At 41.7% G+C, this 19,447-nt stretch overlaps 1 protein-coding gene across 1 annotated transcript in view; it reads right to left on the reverse strand.

Moving 5' to 3' along the window:
* mrtfba (myocardin related transcription factor Ba) overlaps positions 1-19,447 on the reverse strand; it is a 44,116-nt gene that overhangs the window by 22,833 nt on the left and 1,836 nt on the right. Inside the window, exons 2-3 of the mRNA XM_038974885.1 lie at positions 12,074-12,156; positions 4,799-5,031 (exon numbers count right to left, since the gene is read on the reverse strand). Coding sequence (XP_038830813.1) covers positions 4,799-4,952 — 154 coding nt within the window. The 5' untranslated portion in view covers positions 4,953-5,031; positions 12,074-12,156. The remainder of the gene's footprint in view (positions 1-4,798; positions 5,032-12,073; positions 12,157-19,447) is intronic.

Consider the following 19,447-nt stretch of genomic DNA (forward strand, 5'->3'; position numbering starts at 1 on the left):
GCTAACAAACGTGCAATTTTTTGAGAATTAAATCGTCGAACTACACGGAAGATTAAACTACCAACGGGACATTAAAAACTGTAACATCTTATGCTTCTTGGAGTCGTGGATGAACGACGACACTGTCAACATACAGCTGGCTGGTTATACGCTGCAGCGGCAGGATAGAACAGCGGCGTCTGGTAAGACAAGGGGCGGCGGACTATGTATTTTTGTAAATAACAGCTGGTGCACGATATCTAAGGAAGTCTCGAGCTATTGCTCGCCTGAGGTAGAGTATCTCATGATAAGCTGTAAACCACACCATCTACCGAGAGAGTTTATCTGTATTTTTCGTAGCTGTGTACATACCACCACAGTCAGAGGCTGGCACTAAGACAGCATTGAATGAGCTGTATTCCGCTATAAGAAAACAAGAAAAAGCTCACCCAGAGGCAGGGAAACTTAAATCCGTTCTACCAAATTTCTATCAGCATGTTAAATGTGCAACCAGAGCTGGAAAAAAATAAAATAAAACTACTCTGAACAACCTATTCTCCACAGAGACCCATACCAAGCTCTCCCTCGCCCTCCATTTACAAAATCTGACCATAATTCTATCATCCTGATTCCTGCTTACAAGCAAAAATTAAAGCAGGAAGCACCAGTGACTAGATCAATAAAAAAAGTGGTCAGATGAAGCAGATGCTAAGCTACAGGCCTGTTTTGCTAGCACAGACTGGAATATGTTCTGGGATTCCTCCGATGGCATTGAGGAGTACACCACATCAGTCGCTGGCTTCATCGTTAAGTGCATCGATGACGTTGTCCCCAGTGACCGTATGTACATACCCCAACCTGAAGTCACGGAATACAGGCAGCATCCGCACTGAGCTAAAGGCTAGAGCTGCCGCTTTCAAGGAGCGAGACACTAACCCGGAAGCTTATAAGAAATCCCGCTATGCCATCCGACGAACCATCAAACAGGCAAAGCGTCAATACAGGACTAAGATCGAATCGTACTACACTGGCTCTGACGCTAGCCGGATGTGGCAGGGCTTGCAAACTATCACAGACTACAAAAAAAAGCATAGCCGAGAGCTACCCAGTGACATGAGCCTATCAGACAAACTAAACTACTTCTATGCTCGCTTCGAGACAAATAACACTGAAACATGCATGAGCACCAGCTGTTCCGGATGACTGTAATCACGCTTTCTGCAGCCGATGTGAGTGAGTAAGACCTTTAAACAGGTCAACACTCACAAGGTCGCAGGGCCAGACGGATTACCAGGACGTGTACAGCGAGCATGCGCTGACCAACTGGCATGTGACTTCACTGACATTTTCAACCTCTTCCTGTCCGAGTCTGTAATACCAACATGTTTTAAGCAGACCACAATAGTGCCTGTAGCCAAGAACACTAAGGTAGCCTGCCTAAATGACTACCGACCCGTAGCACTCACCTCTGTAGCCATGCAGCACTTTGAAAAGCTGGTCATGCCTCACATCAACACCATTATCCCAGAGACCCTAGACCCACTCCAATTTGCATACCGCCCCAACAGATCCACGGATGCAATCTCTATTGCACTCCACACTGCCCTTTCCCACCTGGACAAAAGGAACACCAATGTGAGAATGCTATTCCTTGACTACAACTCAGCATTCAACACCATAGTGCCCTCAAAGCTAATCAATCAGCTAAGGACCCTGGAACTTCCTCTGAAACTGGATCCTGGACTTCCTGACGGGCCGTGCCCAGGTGGTAAGGGTAGGTAACACAAGCCATGCTGATCCTGAACACAGGGGCCCCTCAGGGGTGCGTGCTCAGTCCGCTCATGACTGCACACCCTGACACGACTCCAACACAATCATTAAATTTACCGATGACAACAGTGGTAGGCCTGATCATCGACGAGACAGCCTATAGGGAGGAGGTCAGTGACCTGTCCGTGTGGTGCCAGGACAACAACCTCTCCCTCAACGTGATTCTAAACATCTTCTACCCCCAAGCCGTAAGACTCCTGAACATCTAATGAAATGGCTACCCAGACTATTTGCATATAACCCCCCCCCCCCCTTACACCGCTGCTACTCTGTTGTTTTCATCTATGCATAGTCACTATAAAAACTACCTACATGTACATATTACCTCAACTAACCGGTGCCCCCGCACATTGACTCTGTATCGGTACCACCGTCTATAGTCTCACTATTGTTATTTTACTGCTGCTCTTTAATTACTTGCTTGTTACTTTTATCTCTTATACTTATCCATATTTTTTTGAAACTGCATTGTTGGTTAGGGGCTCGTAAGTAAGCATTTCACTGTAAGGACTACACCTGTTCTATTCGGAGCATGTGACTAATACAATTTGATTGGAAATCGTCATTTAATTGCACCTTAGATTGCAGCCCAAATAAAAGCTTCACAGAGTTCAAGTAACAGACACATCTCAACAACTGTTCAGACGAGACAATGTATCAGGCCTTCATGGTTGAATTTCTCCAAAGAAACCACAACTAAAAGGACACCCATAAGAAGAAGAGACTTGCTTGGGCCAAGAAACACAAGCAATGGACATTAGACCAGTGGAAGTCTGTCCTTTGGTCTTGAGTCCAAATTTTAGATTTTTTGTGCAAACCGCCTTGTCTTTGTGAGACGCAGAGTAGGTGAATAGATGATCTCCGCATGTGTGGTTCCCACTGTTAAGTGAAGCATGGAGGAGGTGGTGTGATAGTGATTTGCTAGTGACACTGCCAGTGATTTATTTAGAATTCAAGGCACACTCACAGCAATACGCCATCACATCTGGTTTGCGCTAAGTGGGACTACCATTTGTTTTTCAACAGGACAAATGACCCAACACACCTCCAGGCTGTGTAAGGGCTATTTGACCAAGGAGGAGAGTGATGGAGTGCTGCATCAGATGACCTGGCCTCCACAATCACCCAACCTCAACCCAATTGAGATGGTTTGGGATGAGTTGGACGGCAGAGTGAAGGAGAAGCAGCCAACAAGTGCTCAGCATATGTGGGAAGTCCTTCAAGACTGTTGGAAAAGCATTCCAGGTGAAGCTGGTTGAGAGAATGCCCAGAGTGTGCAAAGCTGTCATCAAAGCAAAGGGTGGCTACTTTGAAGAATCTCAAATATATATTTTGATTTGTTAACAGTTTTTTGGTTACTACATGATTTCATGTGTTATTTCATAGTTTTGAAGTCTTCACTATTATTCTACAATAAAAATAAAGAAAAACCTTTGCATGAGTAGGTGTACAAACTTTTGACTGGTACTGTAGGTGTGCGCACATATACATACACCGGCAACAAGTTTACATGCAAACACACAGACTAGTGGTGGGGGGTAAAAAAAAAAATCTAGTTACATATCGCAATATAATTTTTGGATAATATTACGTCGATATTTGACTCAAAGTATCAATTTGTAAAAATAACTAAGTAGCGTTAGCTAATGTTAGTCGGCTGTACCTGTGCAAAAACTCTGGTATTTTTCATCCTATAGCTTAGCCACTGTGTTTTCCTCACTTTTATTTCCATGACTGATCCAAAATAGTTCTCATGCTCTCTCGTGTCTCTGCAGCAGACATGGTGAGCAATATGTTTGGAAGATCAAATCGCAATAGATATAGAATTGCGAATCGTCAGAGTCGCAATACATATCGTATCGGCACAATACATATCGTATCGGCACAATACATATCGTATTGGGGTCACTTTGCTTTTATTTAAAAAACAAGGACAATTCTATTTTTTGTCCATTAAATTAACATGAAATTGATCAGAAATACACTGTAGACATGGTTAATTTTGTAAATGACTATTGTAGCTGGAAAAGGCAGATTTTTTTATGGAATATCTACATAGGTGTAGAGAGGCCCATTATCAGCAACCATCACTCCTGTGTTCCAATGGCACGTTGTTAGCTAATCCAAATGTATAATTTTAAAAGGCTAATTGATCATTAGAAAACCCTTTTGCAATATTTAAATACTCACCTTCTCATCTTTCAAAATACATAAAGTCCCCTTAATTTAAACCATTTAAAATCATGCAAAGTTACCCAATTGGGGGAGGGAGGGGGTCAACCTCTTGTCGCGTTCAGGACGGCTGGCAGTCAAACCCATACAACGCTGTGAAGCGCAGAGCCTGAGCTATGATGTAATATATAGCATGTTACTGAGCTGGAGGGTTCCAATTTATACTTATCAGTACCCACATCTGCTATTTTCAACCCATATGCGAGTGTTAAGGGTTAAAAGACCAATCACAGTTGTAAACAAAGACACTATAAACATGATTATGGCAGGTTCACTGGAGTTCCATCTTCCAGGCTTTGAGTAAGGTCTTTTCAAGCATAGCCCTGCGCAAGTGAGCAACCAATCAACCACATTTATCACAGTGGAGCAGAACAAACTGATCATTATGTATGAGAAACAGACTTCCTGTGTAGGGTGCCCAATATAAAATCAGTCGGACTGATATCCTTAAGCCATCTAAGCTGTCATTAGGAACTGGCAAACAGAATGGCGTTTCTAAAGCCCCATTCAAACCAGTAATCATGTGTTCATTCATCAGTGCCATAGCCAGACGCATAGAGCTGCCAGAACAACAACTGTGCAATGTGAGTAGATCGCCTGCATGCTACAAAGCTGATTACTTATTATTACCAGAGTCTGTTTCACTGTGAGTCAGCTGAGAACATCCAGTGATTACAGATGGTCACAACTCAAAACCAAAAAGGACAATCAATTTGACGATCACCATAGTGTGTGCTTGTTTCTCCTCCCCACTCACCGTTCTTGCGTTCGTTGAGGGGGGGCAGGTTGTTGCTGGGCTGTAGGGTCAGCTCCTCCAGCTCATGGGTGACCGCCTCACTCTGGGGACTGGGCACCAGCAGACCCAACATCTCATAATCCCCCTCTGCTCTGGGCAGCCCCTGGGGCTCCATCTCCACGGGGGGGGGGTCAGGGGACTCCCTAGTAACCAGCAGGGGCAGTTACCGTCCTGGTGTGATGTCACGATGATCTCTGCATGGGAAGAGAGAATAGAATCTTTTTTTCCCCCATCTTTTTTTTTTAACAAGACACAAAGAACAGAACAGGGACTTGTTCAAAGGCAAAATCAACTTTTACACTTATAAATGAGTAAAGAATGTTACAACATGCCCTGGGATAAGAGTGTTCTTCTAAACTCAACATGATTTCCAGGTTGACATCAATGGCATGACTCCTCAACCTACTGGGAGTGGTGGTGTGGAATGTCTAATATAGAACCGACCACCTGGAAGAGTTCTAACCATATTATTCATTTAGGAGGTATTGATGTGTGCGTGAGTAAAATACCCGTTTTAACCAACAGTTATAAGAAAGAAGCTCAGTCACTAAGATGAATGAATCGTGTCCAGAGTTGCCTAACTGATGGTGGTTTGAAACAGTGGGAATGGAAAGACTTAACACTAGAACCGCCATAGGCCACTGAAAAAAACCATCTGCCAAAAAAAATAAGCTGTCCTGCTCCTTCCATGACTTTTCCTAAATGTTTGTATTTTACACTGCTCATTTGTCTGAATTTTGAAATCACAAACAGAAAAGTATTTAGAGCCTTTTTACCAGTTTTCACACCTATTCCCAACGTAACCCCCCATGACAATGTGCTATAGGATGTTGGTACCCAGCCAGGCGCTAATGAGTCTCTCTCTCTCTCGCCCTCTCCTCACTGAATGACAAACGGATGAATGGATGATAATTGTGCACTTTAATTCACAATTAAATTTCAATTTGGCCTAACTGAATGATGAGGGTAGAGGTTGATTTCATTTAGAAAGACAATAGTGTAATGAGGAGTTTGTGTATGCCTATTCCTCAGCAAATCATTTGTCCACGCACCTTGCGGGTTGATACCATTCTCTTATGTTTTACTTTGTAAAAAGAAGCTGTTATGGAACAGTTATATTAACTATAAATATTACTAATCAAATGTATTGTAAGGGAAACTAACACATGCTGTGTTGCAGTAGGCCTTTAGAATAATGCAAAACATATCCTTTAACAAGTTGATGAGCGGAAAGAAAACGATGCCAGCCTGCACAGCCGGCTCATCGAAATTACACATTTTCACACAAGAGTTAGCCCATAGACAAGATTAAATTGACAATCTGATGAGTGACTATATTAGGCCTATCTGTTATAAAATTGTACATGAATAGATGGGTGCATCTTGTAATTGAGAGATGCAGAGAAAGGAGCATAACTTCATGAAATCCTCCTTCCGAGTCACATGCAGGTAAAACATTTTGATTTCTATATAGTATCAGAAAGAGCTCAAAATTAAAAGAGTGCAGCTCGATTTCCAAATGTCACTTTTTCCAAGAAAATCCATGCATTCAGCACATGACCACTCGCGCAGCAGCATTGATCTGGCGACTACGCAAACACTAGTAACAAACTTAAAATGTAAATATGCTATTCTGTCGTCAATGGCTGAACAGGCGATAGAAACGCAATGGTGCATGTTACTTCAATGAACTGAAGGATGAGGAGGATGATTGATTGATCTGAATGATGAGAGTGAATAGGATGATTGAATTTAGAACAATAGTGTAATGAAGAATTGTGGGCGGTCTAATTATTTTATTCTGAAAGGCTGGAAATGGTATATAATTTCCCCTTGCAGAGGCAAATCAGACACTGAGTACAACATACAATGTGTGTAGTTCACAATGGCAAGCCGAACCAAAACTAATGGACGCAATGACAGTATTGTAAATGCTGCAGAAAATAGCAGAGTTGGAGTTGGATTGGCGATTGAGCTTGAAATCGACTTTGCTGATGAAGAGTCTTTATCGGACTCTGATGTTGACTTCGAGCCTCGCCGCAGAGAAACCAGAACAGAGCCAACGGAGACGGTGATCCCAAATGCCAAGGAGAGACAGGAGTCTGGGAGGGATGGCACAATTTGGGTAGAAAAGAGTGACGAGTTTGTGACATTCAGATGTTGCAGCACATCAGAGACTGTACTGTTGCTCATGGGCACAGAAAAGGAAACAGTACGTGGGATGAACTCAAAGCATTTATTGCACTTTTGTATGTCTGCCGGGCATTCGGCAGAAAGAGCATGGATGTGGTCTTTTTTGTCTGATAGGTATGGGGTGGACAATTCTGAGAGACCATGGCACACAACAGCTTCAGAGATGAGACACCTGCGGCAGGTGCACACGAAACAAGGCCAATGAAAACACATTTTTTCTAGGACTTTAAAAATAATGTAGTTAACTAGGCAAGTCAGTTAAGAACAAATTCATATTTACAATGATAGCCTACCCCGGGGCTCCCCTAACTCGGACGACGCTGGGCCAAATTGTGCGCCACCCTATGGGACTCTCCATCACGGCCGGTTGTGATACAGCCCGGGATCGAACCAGGGTCTGCAGTGCCACCTCTAGCACTGAGATGCAGTGCCTTAGACCGCAGCACCACTCGGGAGCCCTTTGTAGAATTATACAAAACATATCCATGACTACCTAAACAAAACTATTGTCATTTAATTATATATATATATATATATATATATATATTTGCACAAATATTTCTTCATGCAATTAATTATTTCTAATAGTTTATGCACGTTGGTGCTTATGTTTGCACACCTTGCGGGTTGATATGCATCTGATGCAGTGGTGGGAAAAGTACCCAATTGTTATACTTGAGTAATGACTCAAGTAAAAGTCACCCAGTAAAATACTACTCGAGTAAAAGTATTTGGTTTTAAATATAATTAAGAATCAAAATTAAATGTAACTGCTCAAATATACAGGATCAGTGTCCCTATAACGGGACAGTTGAGCTAAAGTGTGCTAATGTGATTAGCATGACAGTTGTAACAGCAAACTTTCCAGGACATAGACATGTATTATATGGGCAGAAAGCTGATATTCTTGCTAATTTAACTGCACTGTCCAATTTACAGTAGGTATTACAGTGAAAGAATGCCATGCTATTGTTTGAGGAGAGTGCACAGTTATGTACTTGAAAATGTATAAATAAACCAAATTAGGCACATTTGGGCAGACTTGATACAACATTTTGAACAGTAATGCAATGGTTCATTGGATCAGTCTAAACCGTTGCACACACATACACACTGCTGCCATCTATTGGCCAAAATATAAATTGTGGCTAGACTCCTAAGTCATATAATGGCCATACTTTTGCATTTCAAAGAAGGAACAAAAAATAAATAGAAAAGTCATGTTTTTTTCTTTGTATTATCTTTTACCAGATTTAATGTGTTATATTCTCCTACATTAATTTCACATTTCCACAAACTTCAAAGTGTTTCCTTTCAAATGGTATCAACAATATGCATATCCTTGCTTCAGGTCCCAAGTTACAGGCAGTTAGGTTTGGGTATGTAATTTTAGGTGAAATGATAAAAGGGGGGTACGATCCTTAAGAGGTTTTAAAGTAAAAGTATAAATAATTTCAAATTCCTTAAATTAAGCAAACTTGAGGGCATAACTTTGTTTTTTTATTTAGGATAGCCAGGGGCACACTACAACACTCAGACATAATTTACAAACAAAACGTGTGTTTAGCGAGTCCGCCAGATCAGAGGCAGTAGGGATGACCAGGGATGTTCTCTTGATAAGTGCATGAATTGGACCATTTTCCTGTCCTGCTAAGCATTACAAATGTTACAAGTACTGTTGGGTGTCCGGGAAAATGTATGGAGTAATGAATGTAATGAAGTAAAAGTTGTCAAAAATATAAAATAGTAAAGTACAGATACCCCAAAAAACTACTTATGTAGTACTTTATAGTATTTTTACTGAAGTACTTTACACCACTGATCTGATGCATATGCTAAATGGGACGCCCAGCAACGTTCTCTAGCGGGTACTTATAGGCTGTAAGGCCAGGCGGTTCTAGTGTTAAGGGAGCAAAACAAACAGTTTGGCAACTATAGTTCCTAATAACCGGTTTATGATGATGGTTCCGGTCCCACCATCAGCTCCATTCAGCCATTCAAACCACATCCATGTAGGGCTAAAGGGCACAATCCTGACATGTTGGTATTGGCATGGCACCATGCAGCTACGTTCTTACTTTGCTTCGCCTCTGGACTCAGAAACAGCACCAACATTCCAACCAATGTACCAACTTAAAGGACAAAGATTTTAAAAACGTCTACACACACGTCATAACTTTTGTTCACAACCACATAAAAAAAAAAATAATAATCTGTAACCAACTTCAGAATACAATACTTGAGACCATATCAGGGATTTTCTGTGAATCCCTTGAGGATTGTTGATTCTCTACATAGAAACATCCCTCTCTTCGTTCATTACTGTTGCCATTCCGTTGCTGTAGTCCAATCGTTTCAATAATCAAATAACTTAATTGTTACATCTGTTGGATAATAAACATTATCTTACATGGTCCAGAAGACAGTGATTTGAGCGCAGCCACTCCTAAAATGGCCACTGTTGCTAAGAGACCCAGCAGTATCACCCACACACACAAATACAAGAGTCAGTGTGTACAGATACAGAAGACACAACCACTGTTCTGCCATGTCTGACTTTAGTGTGCCTCAAGAGACAAATATCCATTAATCAGTATCTACGGTTATGTTTTCTTTTCCAAGAAGAAAAACTGGTGACAGTGGGGACACTAGAAACTACAGACATCGATGAGTAACCAAGCAGCTATCAACCACACTATGCCTTATGCATTGGTTTACATGAATGTCAATCTACAGCAGTCTTTATTTCAGATCATATGTACTGACCAAAGTGTCCCCACAAGTACATCTAAACACACAAATATTCACATTTCAAGAGGCAGGAAATTTATATAATCTGGTCAGTCAGCACTTGCCTTCCACCTCTCCTCAGCCAAACAGAGGTAGTCGAGCCCACCACATGAGCCAGTTAAAAAACAGTTGAAATGAAATGTTACTTTATCTTGAGGCTCTGGGTATTCAACGTATTATGTCACTGGAGACTGGGCCCAGGTTAGAACAATAAAGTCAGTCTGTCTGGTGGAGGAAAGATGGGCTGGAGACCGACTGTGATATTAGGGTTGCGCTGAAGAGGATGCAAGGTTCTGAACGTAGCAGAAAACCCATTAGAGATTTAATGAATAGAGCTGACATGATCCCTAACGCCACGACATGATCCCTTACTAAGTTGTGTGTGTTCTAGGGTTGTAGCAGTCATGACTTTGTCAGCCGGTCAGTCATGCAAAAGACAATTGTTTTAGATGGTCATACCATTGTTCATTTAGCTATTGGATTTAGAATTTTAGGACCCCTTCAGGTATCTGTTTCTAATTTGTAATAAATTTGCAAACATTTCTAAAAACCTTTTTTTGCTTTGTCATTATGAGGTAGTGTTTGTAGATTGACGAGGAAAATTCATTTAATCAATTTTAGAATAAGGTTGTTACACAACAAAATGTGGAAAAGTCAAAGGGTCTGAATACTTTCCAAATGCTAATCAAATTGTATTAGTCACATGCACCGAATACAACAGGTGTAGACCTTACAGTGAAATGCTTACTTACGAGCCCCTAAAACATAAAAAAAAAAATATGCAGCAGTAAAAATATATACAGGGGGGTGCCGGTACAGAGTCAGTGTGCACCGATTAGTTGAGGTCGTATGTACATGTAGGTAGAGTTAATTAAAGTGACTATGCATAGATGACAACAGAGAGTGGCAGTGGTGTGGAGAGGGGAGGACAATGTGAATAGTCTGGGTAGACATTTGAGTAGATGTTCAGGAGTCTTATGGCTTGGTGGTAGAAGCTGTTGAGAAGCCTCTTGGACCTAGACTTGGCGCGCCGGTACCGCTTGCCGTGTGGTAGCAGAGAGAACAGTCTATGACTAGGGTGGCTGGAGTCTGCACTGTATAGGACTATGTGTATTTGAGCTTATGTGTCTGGGTGTTTTGAATTAATCGTCACCTTAGAAAGCAGGGTCCATTTCGTTGTTAGGATTTGAAACAACATCCACAACGACCACATTGCCTTACCTCCCTACTCTTCTACATTTGCACACACTGTACATAGGTTTTTCTATTGTGTTATTGACTGTACGTTTGTTTATGTGTAACTCTGTTGTTGTTTTTGTCGCACTTCTTTGCTTTATCTTGGCCAGGTCGCAGTTGTAAATGAGAAGTTGTTCTCAACTGGCCTACCTGGTTAAACAAAGGTGAAATAAAAATAAATATGTTGTTGAACTTCTTCAAATTGATCAATCACAGTGAGGCGAGTGTTAAAAGCCTGATATTGGTTTGCAGTTAAATGTTTGACGTGATTTTTCATTGCATTTACATTGATGTCAGAGTGGTTAGAGGGACAATAGAGCCCTGAGTACCAGGCCATTAGCGACCTGATGGTCGTTAGCAAGTTGGCTACTATCAACGCATGTCCAGAGTGTATAAGAAATTACCGTAACTCAACGGTCATGTGGAATTTTACTGTTGTCATGACTGCTGGCGTGGCGGTAATATGGTCACTGCAACAGCCCTGGTCTGTTCTACACAACATGAGTGATTCTGAAAGTTCCAGTGTTGTGCCCTAGTGAGGGGAGTGCAGCCCGCCACAGCTGGTTCTGAGTTTCTAAAAGAGGACATTTCAAAAGAGGCTGTTGAGTCTCAGATTCAGCTCCTAAATTTTACCTGAACTCCCATTTCTTCCAGATTTAAGTAGTTGGCCCTTAATATCAGACTTAGGCCTAATATTATTGGAACCAACAGCGTAGACACTGTTCCTAGGCAGTCATTGAAAATAAGAATTTGTTCTCAACTGACTTGCCTAGTTAAATAAAGATCAAATAAAAAAAATAAAAAATGTAGGTTGATGTAGCCTAATCTTTCTGTTTGAATGGTGTAGATACCTTTTCTACCTTGGATTGTTAATTTTATTAGTAAAAGGTCTACCTGTTACTATTGCTAGACAACTGAATGTTGGCCAAAATGTGTTTATATAGCCTAATAGGAGTCTTAATTGTTTTTTTAGTACCATTCGGTATGGAAACGTTATCTCATAATGCCATTCCTTACCACCGCTGGAAGAAGGGGTGAAGGAGAAGAGAGACTTCTGCCTGGGTCCAGCTGCTACAGCACACTAAGCCATGGAGACAGACCTGGGAACAGAAGACAGAGACTATTTAAAATTACATTCTGCTACAAACTACAATTAATGCTCTATCAGAACTAAGAAAGCATTTTGTGCAAATTTGAATGTTGAAGACCTTGACCACCAACCTTTGTAAGATTTGTATCAGATCAGAAAATCATTAACGCATATGAACACAGTGGTCCCTGCAGCGTAGACTCAAACCGGTGTGATTAGAACGTGTAGTTACAATTGACGCAACAGTCAGCATTTGAGCTAGCCACACTTTTTTCACAAACAGTCTTTACAATGTTAGGTCCTCAATGTGAGCAGTTTATTATGGATGCAATGTTCAGAGAGTCACAGAAGTAGCATAACACAATTCTCATCCAAATCTGAAAACGTAGGCTACAATAGTGCTAATGCTAACTGAGTAAAGAGTGAGCTAACACTAGCGGTCATATATAGCCAACTATCAGCTGATAGAAACCATAATATGAATTAGCTAAATATCAATTACTACTTACAATTCATCACATCACGGGTGAGCTAACCAGTGATTGAAATAACTCAGTAAAATACTTTCTAAAAGTCAAAAGTAATCCCACAGTGGGTAGTTTGTGCGTGCCGCCATGTTCGTTTTTCTGCGTCAACCAAACATGAGGTGACAAGATATGTTGGGTCTGTTTGCAGTATGCATGTTGAAGGGAGTGCGTCATCTACCATCATTCACTTACGGAAGTTTACTTGAAAGACGAGTGAACCATCCCTTCTCCTCGTTTTGCTATAAACATTGTTTGTCTGAGACATTTACGTGACACACAGAATGCATTGAATGATGTCAACAAACATGGCTCCACACAAAGAGCAAATGGCTTAGCATTAGCTCATCATAATCAGTACAACCTTCAAAAAATTACGAACAAAAATAGACACAACATGTAAAGTGTTGGTCCCATGTTTCATGAGCTGAAATAAAAAGATCACAGAAATGTTCCATACGCACAAAAGCGTATTTCTCTTAAATGTTGTGTTGGTGAGCATTTCTCCTTTGCCAAGATAATCCATCCACCTGACAGGTGTGGCATATCAAGAAGCTGGTTAAACAGCATGATCATTACACAGGTGCACCTTGTGCTGGGGACAATAAAAGGCCACTAAAATGCACATCACACAACACCACAGATGTCTCAAGTTGAGGGAGTGTGCAATTGGTATGCTGACTGCAGGAATGTCCACCAGAGCTGTTGACAGACAAATGAATATTCATTTCTCTACCATAAGCCACCTCCATCAATTTAGAGAATTTGGCAGTATGTCCAACCAGCTTCACAGACCACATGTAACCACTCCAACCCAGGACCTCCACCTACAGGATCATCTGAGACCAGCCACACTGACAGCTGATGAAACTATGGGTTTGCAAAACCGAAGAATTTCTGCACAGACTGTGAGAAACCATCTCAGGGAAATTCATCTGCGTGCTCGTCGTCCTCACTAGGACCTGACTACAGTTCGGCGTCCTAACCGACTTCAGTGGGCAAATGCTCACCTTCGATAGCCACTGGCATGCTGGAGAAGTGTGCTCTTCACGGATGAATCCCAGTTTCAAATGTACCAGGCAGACGGCAGACAGCGTGTTTGGCGTCATGTGAGCGAATGTTTTACTGATGTCAATGTTGTGAACAGAGAGCCGGCATAAGTTACAGACAACGAACACAATTGCATTTTTTTGATGGCAATTTGAACGCACAGAGATAACAGGGGGCCCATTGTCGTGCCAATCACCTGCCATCAGCTCATGTTTCAGCATGATAATGCACGGCTCCATGTCGCAAGGATCTGTATACAATTCCAGGAAGCTGTAAATGTCCCAGTTCTTCCATGGCCTGCATACTCACCAGACATGCCACCCATTGAGCTATAGAAAGGAGGATATATAAATAAAACAATATTACAAGTAACATAACTGAACAGCTCCACAAGCAGGCAGGGCAGAGATATGCAGGCCAAATTAATACACAGGTCAATGCAATGGTCATGATACGACCAGGACATTTTCAAAGAATACAACAAAAGCTAATACTTATTTGATGCCATTAGCATTAGCATTGTTTTACAGAACTATTAGAAAAATGTATGAAGGTTATGAAATCAGTTCCTTGTGTGAAATCAGTTCCTTGTAAAACTAAACTGTCTAGTGTTCAGCGAAATAACACAATGTCAAATACTGGTAGCCTAGTCAAATAATTTACATCCGATCACATTAACCGTTACTCTCTCGCGGGAATTTCACTAACGGTCCGTATGTAGCCAAACGTAGCTGCTGCTCATTCCATTTGCTCAAAATTGATAAATGGTTCTAATTTTTTTATTTAAAAGGCCCGTGTCCATAGAGACACATACCAGCTCTGCTACACCTGCACCTGTCGACGACACAAGTTGTTCTGCTTCCACGAGCACATCCAATGCTAACATCAGTAATTCTACATTTGTTTTTAGCCCAGCTAGCATGGACACTGACAGTTGTGAATCTGATGCAGCCGAAGAGCTACTGCCCCCTTACCCGGGAAAGCATCGAAAAGACAGGGACGTTGGACCATCGAAGAAGAGCAAATATGATGAGAACCACATTGATTTGGGGTTCACTTATATTGGGAGTAGTGCCTTTCCTCAGCCACAGTGCAAAAGTACTCTCTCACAACTCAATGAAACCTTCACTCTTGCACACACATTTAGAAACAAAACATGCCAATTTGAAATAAGCCACAGGAGTTTTTTGAGCGAGAATTAAGACTACTTTTGAGTAGTATGACATGTATAAAAGCAACAGATACCATTAATAAGAAGGGTCTAGAAGCGTCTTATATGGTGAGTTACCGAGTGGTTAGGACAGGCAAGCCCCATACCATTGTGGAGGACTTAATTCTTCCTGCTGCCGTGGATATGGCTGGGACAATGCTGGGGGGAAAAGGCCCAAAAAACTATACAGACAATGCCTTCAACAAACTCTGTTTCACAACGCATCAGTGACATGGCATTAGATTCCTGTTTCGCATACAAGGCAGTGAATCTATGCATTACAGCTGGATGAGTCAGATGTGGCAGGCCTGGCACAGCTCCTGGTATATGTCCGTTACGTTTATGGGGGGGTCAATTAAGGAAGACATCCTCTTCTGCAAACCAGATGAGGATATTTTTAAAGTACTGGACAGCTTTGTGACATCAAATGGACTTTGGTGGTCAAGATGTGATGGTATCTGTACTGATGGTGCAAAAGCCATGACAGGGAGACATAGTGGAGTGGTAACGCGCATGCAAGCAGTTGCTCCCGACGCCACTTGGGTACACTGCAGCATCCACCGAGAGGCTCTTGCTGCCAAAGGAATGCCTGACAGCTTGAAAGACATTTTGGACACTACATTGAAAATGGTTAACTTTGTTAAAGCAAGGCACCTGAACTCTTGTGTATTTTCTGCACTATGCAATGATATGGTCAGCGACCATGTAACGCTTTTACAACATACAGAAGTGCGCTGGTTATCAAGGGGCAAAGTATTAACACGTCTTTTTAAATTGAGAGATGAGCTTAAAGTTCTTTACTGATCATAAGTTTCACTTGTCTGACCGCTTGCATGATGAGTTTCTCACACGACTGGCCTATCTGGGTGATGTTTTTTCGCGCCTGAATGATCTGAAGCTAGGATTACAGGGACACTCCGCAACTATATTCAATGTGCGGGACAAAATTGAGGCTATGATTAAGTTGGAGCTCTTCTCCGTCTGCATTAACAAGGACAACACACAGCTATTCATTCTATGAATCATTCTATGATTTTTTTTCTGACAATGTCAAATGTGAGATTGAGTGAGTTGGGTACGCAATTACTTTCCCGAAACGGATGACACAAACAACTGGATTCGTTATCCCTTTATGCCCTACCTCCAGTTCACTTACCGATATCTGAACAAGAGAGCCTCGTCGAAATTGCAACAAGCTGTTCTGTGAAAATTGAATTTAAAATCAGAAGCCACTGCCAGAATTCTGTTCTGGGCTGCGCTGAGCGTGTCCTTCCTTGGCAAATCGCGCTAAGACACTGATGCCCTTTGCAACCATGTACCTATGTGAGAGTGGATTCTCGGCCCTCACTAGCATGAAAACTAAATACAGGCACAGACTGTGTGGAAAATGATTGAAGACAGACTCTCCAATACAACATTGCAGAGTTATGTGCATCCTTTCAAGCACACCCTTCAAATTAACCTGTGGTGAGCTATTCACAATTTTCAATGAACAAATAAGGTTTTATATGTAAGATGGTTAAATAAAGAGCAAGATTATTATAATATTATTATTTGTGCCCTGGTCCTATAAGAGCTCTTTATCACTTCCCACAAGCCGGGTTGTGACAAAAACTTACACTCATTCTTATGTTTAATAAATGTACTGTATAGTGTGTGGTAGGCTTATAATTATAGCAAAAAAACAAAATTTGTGAGTGCAGTGACCCTGGTGCTAGAGGGGGTACGCAGCTGGAGGTTGAATGTTTGAAGGGGTACGGGATTATAAAAAGTTTTGGAACCACTGTTCTGTGAATTAATGAGGCGGAACATACCTCATTTCAAACTGTTGTTAGAAAATCATGTAAAATTGACAAGTTGAAACACACCCTATTGATAATTAGCAGGCAGCGTGTCTTGGTTTGACGGCATTTGTCCTGTTGCGTAACAAACACATTTACGAACAGTGAGTAAATTCTGACATCACGCGCATAAGAAAACTCACGCTGGGGAGACCGTTAAGAGATATTTGGAACTCACAAGTAAAAAGGACAAAGGGATTCTCTGGTACAGCTATGTGCACCACGTCATTGCACTCTTGCTCTGCTGTATGTGATTCTTGCTAGCGGTCACTCAAATGGCGAGGGGCTGAATCTGATTGGCTGGAACTTGAATTGCTAGGGTGCTGGCCCATGTGGGGGGAAATGTAGAAGAAAAAAAATGACACAGTACAGCTTACTGAAAACAGACGCTTTCAAACTAGGGATTTCGTGACTAATTGAGGTAACAGTAATTCTGCATGTATAAACTAGACATTGACACACTCAGCCCAAAGCGGGGGGGGGGTCAAAAAATACTAGTCGCCAAAGTACCAAAGCATACAGGCTACCAGAGACAAAAACAGAGGTATTGCAAAGGAACACCGGGACTGCAGCGGCAAGTGACGGTTGCTATAGCAACAGCATGCTGCGGTCTTTGTGGCGATGGGATGAAGGGGTGTTCTGGAGGAGGGGGGAGAGAGAGAGCCAGAGAGCTTTGTGAGCGTAATGTTTACTGATAATTTTTATTGTTTATTTCACTTTTGTTTATCATCTCCTTCACTTGCTTTGGCAATGACAACATATGTTTCCCATGCCAATAAAGGACTTACATTGAAATTGAATTGAGAGTCAGAGCCAGGAAGCCAGCGAGCCAGAGTTTGAGTGTAATGTTTACTATTAATGTTTGTTGTTTATTATCTATTTCACTTGCTTTTGCAATGTAAACATATGTTTCCCATGCCAACAAAGTCCCTTAAATTGAAATTGAAAGATAGAAAGGAGACACAGTAGCTGGACAAGCTCTCACCTACATGAGGGGCTCTTTACTGAAAGGCAAACTGTGACAGTAGCACCAACCAGTTCAAACAAGATATAAAACACCTCAGAACTCAGTTTCGAAGCTACAGAGGATCTAGTGCACTCTCCTCAGGTCCTGGGCTACCAATGGCCACAATCAATGCACCCTGAACAGATAGTGTGTGTGTGCACGTCATGTTAAAACACCTGATTCAACTCATCAAGGTATTGGTGATCGTTGAATCAGGAGGAGTTTTTATTGTTGGGCTGGAACAAAACAGTGAGCATGCACAAAACGTGTTGCTCTCCAGGAGCACAGTTGCTGACTGACCACTGAAGATTGAGGTCAACAGGTTTGTTTACATTCAAACAGAGGGAAGTACCTGGTCCCCTCAGAGGGAAAGCAAACATCATGCATGACTAGACAATGTGTGGTAAATATCAACCGTGCTCCTACCCAACTGCGCTGTCCTGCTATAGGCATTAGCAACGAGTACCATGTGTTCATCAAAGGGAAACCCACAGAATGTACAAGGTGGTGCCCAGCTAGGCCTAATGGTAGATGGCTTTGGAGATTATAGGTGTATGTAAATGTGCTGGTGTTTACAATTCAGCTTTAAAATACTGTTGTTTTGCGCTTTCATAAAACTGAAGGTTGTTGGGTGCAAAGTCTACAAGGGTCTAAGTGTGCTGTGCATGATAATGCACGAGGGTGTGTATGACAGATCGATTACCTTCTGCTCCTGCCTAGTAGTATCCTACTGATCCAGTATGTGGTGACCCAGCAGTCTTAAAGTAACGATACAAGGTCCATATCACCAACTATGGGCATACAGACGCAGGATGGAGACATACACCTAACAGTAAACATAACTTTGCAATTAATATATCATAATATTGCATAACAGCAGTCTACAGCCTGGGATAACATAGTTCCAGAATATCAAAGAAACAATAAGACAGCTTGAACTAAACACATTCTCCCACAGGGTCTGGGACTGCCCCTTCCTCATCATTACAAAGAAGAGGTCATAGGTCAGCTAAGTATCTATACACAACACAAGCCCCTCTCCAGTCTGTAAAGGGGTTATGCTACTCCAGGCTACTGCAGTGGTAACATGCTTCATATTCACTACAGGGAGGAACTCCTCCTCACACCGTCTTTAGGTAAATACCCACCCAGTATTCTGCTCTCTGTTCAGTCAGGGTGGTCTAGTCTCTCTCGGCAGACTTCAACACACAATCTCCTGGTGTGTGTGTCAGATATAAAACCAGTCCCTTTGCAGCAAGTCACAGCCCAGTAACAGTATCTTGTGCTGTAGACATTTATTGCCCCTCAATCCCAATCCTAGCAATTTGAAGTTGGTTTCTCAGAGACTGAAATAGCCCACAAGTCTGGTCCAACAAAAATTACTGCTTTTTCTTGAGATAAGGCCAATGCTGATGTTATTATGGTTCATGTCTGAGTCAGTGGTGTAAAGTACTTAAGTAAAAATTGTTTTCTGGGGCATCTTTACTATGTCTTTTTGACAACTTTTACTTCGATACATTCCTAAAGGAAATAATGTACTTTTTAAACCATACATTTTCTCTGACACCTAAAAGTACTCATTACATTTTGAATGCTTGGCAGGCAAGGAAAATGGTCCAATTCACACATTTATCAAGAGAACATCCCTACTGCCTCTGATCTGGTGGACT

Source organism: Salvelinus namaycush, chromosome 35 (genome assembly GCF_016432855.1).
Source record: "Salvelinus namaycush isolate Seneca chromosome 35, SaNama_1.0, whole genome shotgun sequence".
Lineage (NCBI taxonomy): Eukaryota > Metazoa > Chordata > Actinopteri > Salmoniformes > Salmonidae > Salvelinus > Salvelinus namaycush.